The sequence below is a fragment of the Plodia interpunctella genome, chromosome 25, assembly GCF_027563975.2.
Source record: "Plodia interpunctella isolate USDA-ARS_2022_Savannah chromosome 25, ilPloInte3.2, whole genome shotgun sequence".
NCBI classification, from domain to species: domain Eukaryota; kingdom Metazoa; phylum Arthropoda; class Insecta; order Lepidoptera; family Pyralidae; genus Plodia; species Plodia interpunctella.
Genome location: NC_071318.1, coordinates 957,959 through 965,263, shown reverse-complemented (window position 1 = coordinate 965,263; position 7,305 = coordinate 957,959). Strand labels below are relative to the sequence as shown.

The 7,305-nt window shown below is 34.8% G+C and overlaps 1 protein-coding gene across 2 annotated transcripts; it reads left to right on the top strand.

The window, feature by feature from the left end:
• The first annotated feature begins 1,095 nt into the window (after positions 1-1,095).
• On the top strand, positions 1,096-7,014 carry ATPsyngamma (ATP synthase, gamma subunit). Of its 2 annotated transcripts, none has more exons than XM_053764240.1 (8): positions 1,096-1,252; positions 1,444-1,614; positions 2,071-2,149; positions 2,805-2,862; positions 3,582-3,661; positions 4,339-4,416; positions 5,691-5,855; positions 6,241-7,014. In XM_053764240.1, the coding sequence occupies exons 1-8, from the start codon at positions 1,137-1,139 to the stop codon at positions 6,505-6,507; spliced, it is 1,014 nt and encodes a 337-aa protein (XP_053620215.1). In that variant the 5' UTR covers positions 1,096-1,136; the 3' UTR covers positions 6,508-7,014. The 2 variants fall into 2 exon arrangements, with proteins under 2 accessions (XP_053620215.1, XP_053620216.1); XM_053764241.1 differs by lacking the exon at positions 1,096-1,252 and adding an exon at positions 1,298-1,323.
• The last annotated feature ends 291 nt before the right edge of the window (positions 7,015-7,305 follow it).

Sequence of the window (7,305 nt, the reverse complement as noted above, 5' to 3'; positions counted from 1 at the left end):
GTACTTATGTCCACACACTGCGAGATATTTCACCACATGGAATTTATTCTCACAATTTTTTTATCGCCTGTATGAATACTTTTTTTTACTAGCTATCAATGCATTGCAACTAGACGTGTAACAATAAAATTAACATATAAAAATACATTCAAAGTATGGGGAAAACCTAATGTAACTATGAGTAAAATAGAAAGTGGGTTGTGGCTAATAAAAGACGTTAACAAATTATAAGATATGTAGTTAAAATAATAATACATGTTTTACTTAGTATAGGTACTGGGGTATTATTTAATCTGTGGTATAGGTAAATAACACATCCAAATGCACACTGGAATATTACTCATCCATGATCTCATATTTAATGTGATTTGTAATATTCTGGTTCTTAGGAAGAACTAAATTATAAATACCTACACAACATATTTTAGTTTTTTTTTTAGTCATCTCCACAAATTAATCATCAGTCAACCTTTTCTCCTCCAAAATACTCTATTTCATACACAACAATAATAATAATAATATTTATAAATATCTTAAACTCTCCACTAGTCCTTCTTTTTGTCTTGTCCGTCGTCAAATTCGTTGGAAAACTCATCATTGTCAGGCTCCAGCATTTTAGCCAGCAAAGAATTTCCTCCTCCGTCGATTTCGTTCATCCGGTTGAAAAGGGAAGTCATTAGTTTCTTATTCAAGTGGTCTGTTTGTGTGATTTCTCTTGCGGGCTGTTCCTGGATTTGTTCTGGGTTGGTCAACACGTTCTTTTGAGGTGTAGGCATATTGAAAACACAATAATTTAACAAAAACAAACGAAGATCACCGATGTTATTGCAGCTGCTGCACTGTAAAAAATAAATTCTACTTTTAGTTTCATGTCACCTATCACTGTCAGATTGAAATGACGTTAATATGCCAAATGTCTTTTTTTTTAATTTGGGTTCAAGAAACAATGAAATTCACCTTTTGAACTAGTTTTCCTATGATTTTTAGAATTTAATTTTTAATCAATAGGTAACCTGCTCCGGCTTGTTGTCATTGGGTGGGGTGTGCCGCTGCGGAGTACCTACCCTAAGAACAATACCTACCTACTAATACCATGGCAGCCGCTCTTAAATAATGCATGATGACAATACGGATGCATGACAGCAACGTCCGAATTATTTTTAATTTTTTGTTCTGGCATCCCTAATCAGACGTTTTCGGCCAGCGACATTTTCTGTCGGCTGGTTATCTTGACCAAAAAAAGCCCAAGAAAGTTAGTATTTGTGCATTATTTATTACAATTTACCTTATTTATCCAGTGTTCGTACGTTTTATGAGGATTTTGTAAGATTACATTGCAATAATCATTTATTTAACGGTGGTGCATAATCTGACCTTCTTACATAACTTTGGAGAAACATAACCTGTGCAAGGTATTTTTTAGTAAAACTCTTTTTATTCCAGAACCGTAAAGATGTTGGGTCGTGCAGCGCCGGTGGCCTGCCAGGTGACCGCTGTGGTCAACCTGCAGCAGAATAGGAACATGGCCACTTTGAAGTCCATTTCCATACGTCTAAAGTCTGTCAAGAATATTCAGAAAATCACCCAATCTATGAAGATGGTGTCGGCTGCTAAGTAAGTTTTGACGTTCCAATCTTGAATTGGTGTACCTAAAAACTGACACACAAATCCTCCTAGACATTATTAAAAAAAAAAAACATGAGCAACCCAGCCAGTACCTATCTAGGTAGTGTAAGCAAATGTAGGTATTGAAAATGCAGAGTTTGTATTTATAATCATAATTTCAGACATGATGGAATTAAATACCTAATTATTCTCCTCACTGGTCATATAAACTACTCTGAATCACATAGAAATAAGCTTTTAAATCTAGCTTGGTATACAAATTTAAAGTTGAAATTTAAAGAGTTGAGAAATGCAATAATGGTAGGTAGTCTTGTGTGTACAACATATTTTGATTAACTTGTACATTGTAGTCTGCCAATGGTGGCCATCAATGTGACTGTGACTTGTGTATTTTATAATGCAAAATTATAATACTTTGACTTAAATAAATATGTTTCTACCCAGGTATACACGCGCTGAGCGTGATCTAAAAGCAGCTCGTCCCTACGGCATTGGTGCAGTGCAGTTCTATGAGCGAGCTGAGGTGAGGACATTTCGAGATTTGTGAATTTCAACTTTATAATAATTCATCTCTGAGATGCGCAGCAAAATTACACAAGGATGTGATTACTGGGACATAATACTCTTGCATTATAATGGGACATAGATCTAAAGTATTTTGTTATCACCATAACATTAGATACCATCTAATAAAGTGACGAGCAAAAGTTGAAAATGCTGATTAGTTCCTTGATTAGAGGCTGTGTTAATGGCAAAATCGGATGGCAGGCAAGTCCTTAGAACAATTGTTGTACAGTTGCTCCACGGTCGTGCTAAAGGCGAAACAGCCGCCAGCGTCGGAATTGCAGTCAGGGTTGTCACAAAATATGACAGACATGATACTGTTAATTTTATTTTTCTTAAATTTGATTTTGCTACCAACAAAGAGAAGTGTAAAGTGTAAAATGATATGTAAATTAATTCATTAGGGTGGTTTGCAGAGCGTTTCGACAGCTGTGGCCGCGCAAAACCAAACATTCATAAAGTTTACATTACTAAAGTACAGATTAATTATTTTAAAGTCAGATAGTAAAACTAATTCAAATCTTTGTTAAAATTTGAAAAATTGTAACTACAGCACGACCACAGCGGTTGAAACACTGAGACACATTAATAATTCACATTATCCATTCCTACAGGTGGCTCCTCCGGAAAATGACGTCAAAGAGTTGTTCGTGGCCATGACCTCCGATAGAGGTAAGACTAGCCTCCAATCAATACTCAATAACTTTATCTGGATCGCAATCGGACCTCGACTGTTCTGTTATTTTTTCTTCAGTATTAGGAGAATAATTTGACATTTGTGAATCGAAACTGAACCATAAATCGACGAAAAAAGATTTTGCGTTATTATTGTACAACCAACATGATTATATATTATAGGTGTCAAATCTTTATTTTAATGACTATTGAAAGGCTCTTGTATTATTAGAAACACCAGTGAAAAAAATATTGTGATATTGACAAAAATAAAATCACAAATTTTTGGACTCGTTCGAACCTCAATACTCTAACGTGAAGTCACAATTGAGTAATATCTTAGCGAAAAAGGCTGTTTGTTCAACTGCTACCTTAAATATTCCGTCTATACTGATTACTTCTTAACAAAAGTTGTTTAAAAATTTTAGTTTTTTAAATATTGTTGAGTTTATTTTTATAAATATATAAGTTTTTTAAATGGACTTTCCAACCAACTTGAAATGTTAGTATAATAATCACATAATGGTCTTAAATATACCTATTTTATCTAGAGCATACATATTTTTTCTCTTCTGAACTTGTCATGTACCTTACCCTTTTATTTTTTGTCGATCTATGTTACAGACTCATATACAAACTTTCACATTTATAATATAATATAAAATTCAAAGCGGACACTAGTGGGATGAAATTTAAAGTTAATGTTATTGTTTAAGGTCTATGTGGTGCAGTGCACACTGGTGTCGCGAAGGTGATCCGCAACAGATTGCAGCAACCAGGCGCTGAGAACATCAAGGTTATTTCTCTCTCTCTCTCGCTTCCTATCTCTCTCTCTCTCTCGCTTCCTATCTCTCGCTTCCTATCTCTCTCTCATCTTCGCGTGTTCAGTTAAATTCGGAGCTGTGACGCTCAAAGCTCAGGGTTAGCTTAAAATATTTGCCATTCAACTTTAAAGATTTGGCTATGATTTTACTACCGACCGTGTGACGTCAACCTGCCTGTCAGCTGTTAAGGTTTTGGGTCCCTTAGTCCCCTCGTACGACATTCACGAGACGATATGGAGTGGTCCTATTTTAGGGAGGAACCACAATGTGTCAGTTAGCTGTACAACAATTTTATACAAGGCACAAGTACCCATACACATACAAAGATGATTAAGTTAATATAACTAAAAGGTGGTCGTCCAGTCTCGTCCACTGTCCACAATTAATGTAAATTTGCTCGTTTCATGTACGTGCACAGCAATAAAGACATCTTACGTCTGACGAACGCCATATTAAGGTATTTAATTGATGTCTTTAAAATGGTGTTACCGCGCAGAGCACGACATTTTTAAAAAGTATTGAAATCAACTTGACATTTATAAAGGATCTAAATCTAAATGACCATATATTTGTATGTATATAGATATTTTTAATACAGTGGATATATATGATAGATTATTATATAAATATGATTCGTATTGTTTTGTAGGTGATCTGTGTGGGAGACAAGTCGCGCGCCATCTTGCAGCGGCTGTACGGAAATCATATCATCTCTGTAGCTAACGAGGTAAGAAAATCTTCATGGATTGAGTACTTAAATACATACCTCACTGGATGGATGGTACGCAGAGCGTTTTGGACCGCTGCGGTCGCGCTGTCATATACAATACAATTTTTAAAATTTTAACATAGACAAGAATGAATTTTATTATATGACTTTACATCAATTACTCTATACTGTAGTAATGTCAATCTTATGAATGATTGATTTTGGAAATGATTCCTTCCGCAAGAAAATTGACAGATTGTAATGACCGCGAGGCCGCAGCGGTGCAGTGCTGATTATAATATATATATATATATATATTATAATCAGCACTCGGATCACAATCATAACCTGTTTTGATATACCTTTTGACTATGTACATTATGTACTTTTATATATCATTAGAAAGAAAAAAAAAACATTGTAAGAAACAATAATGGTAAGCCGATCTGGCATGATAGGGACCAACACTGTTCAAATGAGTTTCGGCATTTCTTCTCAGCAGTGGTCGTTCCGAATTGCCAGTAGCTTGTGAGAAATAACTATAAATATAAAGATTGACGAGAAAAAGTGCCTGTGAAGGTCTAATTTCTGAATAAATGATTTGAATTTGAATTTGAACATGCTATCTGTTACAAAATTATTTCTGCAACACTTTTTGAGTGTTTTAAACCTCTTTTACTCCTAACGCTTATGAAACTGTAATAGATATAACACATATTAGTTTTTTAACATTTTTCTATGGCACACAATATTTCATCAGTTATTACATGTTTAGTTAAAAACAAATTGAAAGTGTTAGCCTATTCCTAGGTGGCTACCATCATCTCTTAACGCGATCCACTTTACGACCTAAACTGAACTGCATCGCAAATTCGTACCATCGACTTAATTTTTTGTACCAATGAGATTCATTTTAGGTGCCTAAATTGAACTGAGTTGCATTGGAATCGTTCCGTAAAAGTTGATGGTAGGCCTGCTGTAACACTGTAGTAACAGAAACAAAACACAATTCGATTACCGTTGAATTCCATGATAATAATAATAATAGCAAAAAAAAAAAATGAAATGTCATCATCAATTAATTTGATTACTTTTATTAATTACTAGGTCATTTTTTGATATTTTGTTCTCATTGAAGTATTGAGTAATACTTTTTTTACTCCTAAATCGTGACGTCACAACACATAGCTGTCATGGAAACTCATATTCTTTGTGGAAAGCTAAGCTTGGCTCTAATTTCAAACGTATACATAGTCGTGTAAGAAATAAGTACATGTGTCCCCCCCCCCCAGATCGGCCGCCTCCCCCCCTCGTTCCTGGACGCGGCGACCATCTCCAACGCAATACTGACGTCCGGCTACGACTTCGGCTTCGGGAAGATCATCTACAATAAGTTCCGCAGCGTTGTCTCTTACGAGCAATCGGACTTGCCCCTATTCAGTCAAAAGTCTGTTGAGGTGGGTGTTATAGGATGATTCTTACTATGAACAGTGATTTTTAAAGATACCAAAATTAAAGATACCCTATGTCCTTTTCCTTACTTAAAAATACATGTGTGAAAAATTTCAAAAAGATTCATCCAATTGGTTGAGCAGATTTAGCGTAAGAGGTAACAAAATGTTTCAAAGACATTTAAGTACCTAAACAAACGCATTATAATATTTTCTATAAGAGTAATTTTTAAAATAATTTTCTCAAGTTGTTTAGGCAAATATACAAATGTATATTTGTATATTTATATACAAAATCGAAATATTTAACATCTGTGTCAGAACACAAAAATTTTTTAATAAAATTCTATGGATGCTTTATAAAAAAATCCATTTAAATTATTTCTTCCAGGCGGCCCCAAAACTGGCAGTATACGATTCCCTCGACTCCGACACGATCCAGTCCTACATGGAATTCTCTCTGGCCTCGATGATCTTCTACGCTTTGAAAGAGGGGGCGTGCTCCGAACAATCGGCCAGAATGACGGCCATGGACAACGCTTCAAAGAATGCGGGAGAAATGATTGAGAAACTCACCCTTACATTCAATAGAACTCGTCAAGCTGTAATTACTAGGGAGTTGATTGAAATCATCTCTGGTGCTGCCGCTTTGGAGTAAACTTATTGTTGTGGCGGGAACTGGTTGGTTCGAATTTTTAAAATTTGCCCGTTTATGGTATGCTCATTTTCATAATCGAGCTTTGGCTAGATGGAATACGAAAATAAAAAAGAAATTATTCAATAAGGTGTCCGCATTTAAAAAAAAATCGTGTTAGCTCTCTTTTTGTTATATAAATTATTATGTTAAAAAAGAGATAGCTATGTATTTCAAAAATACGCCAGTTCTCGTCGTCAATTTATCGAAAATTATAAAACTGTATCTAATAAATTAATACCCAATATTTATTCTCTTATAACTGCCGTTGATTTATATAGATCGAAATGTACTTTGCCGACATTCCCGAAGGAGTGTGCGTCTGGTCAGTAAGCACGCATATATTTTGACTCTCACTGGCTTTAACACCGTTACTGATGGATGAACACTCATTCGATTCATTTTAGACAGTATGACTGCTCATCGTGCAGGATCATGTGGTGGTTTAGTAATAAAGTTTTGTTTAGAGAATTTTATGGTCAATTTTTTTATTTCCTTGTCCTCAATCTCAAGCTTCAGTGCATTTGCAAATAGTGTTGCAACTTTAGCGATGTCAAATATTCAGATAGTCAAATTTAGCGATGTGCCTTCTTGAAATTTTCGAGAATGTGCAGAAACGGTCAGGTGTATATTCTCGAGAATTTTCTTCTGATCGTTCAATTTCTGTGGCACATTATACTACAACACATGTAAGGTCACACAAATATTTATACATAACATATATTTATACAGTTTCAAGTTAATAAATATTTTTTTTAATTT

Bases quoted from the DNA above. Each gene is read 5' to 3' on its own strand.
- ATPsyngamma (XM_053764240.1), top strand. From the start codon at position 1,137: ATGACAGCAACGTCCGAATTATTTTTAATTTTTTGTTCTGGCATCCCT. The intron at 1,253-1,443 runs GTTAGTATTTGT...TTTTTATTCCAG, and splicing joins ACCAAAAAAAGCCCAAGAAA to AACCGTAAAGATGTTGGGTC. The intron at 2,150-2,804 runs GTGAGGACATTT...CCATTCCTACAG, and splicing joins AGTTCTATGAGCGAGCTGAG to GTGGCTCCTCCGGAAAATGA.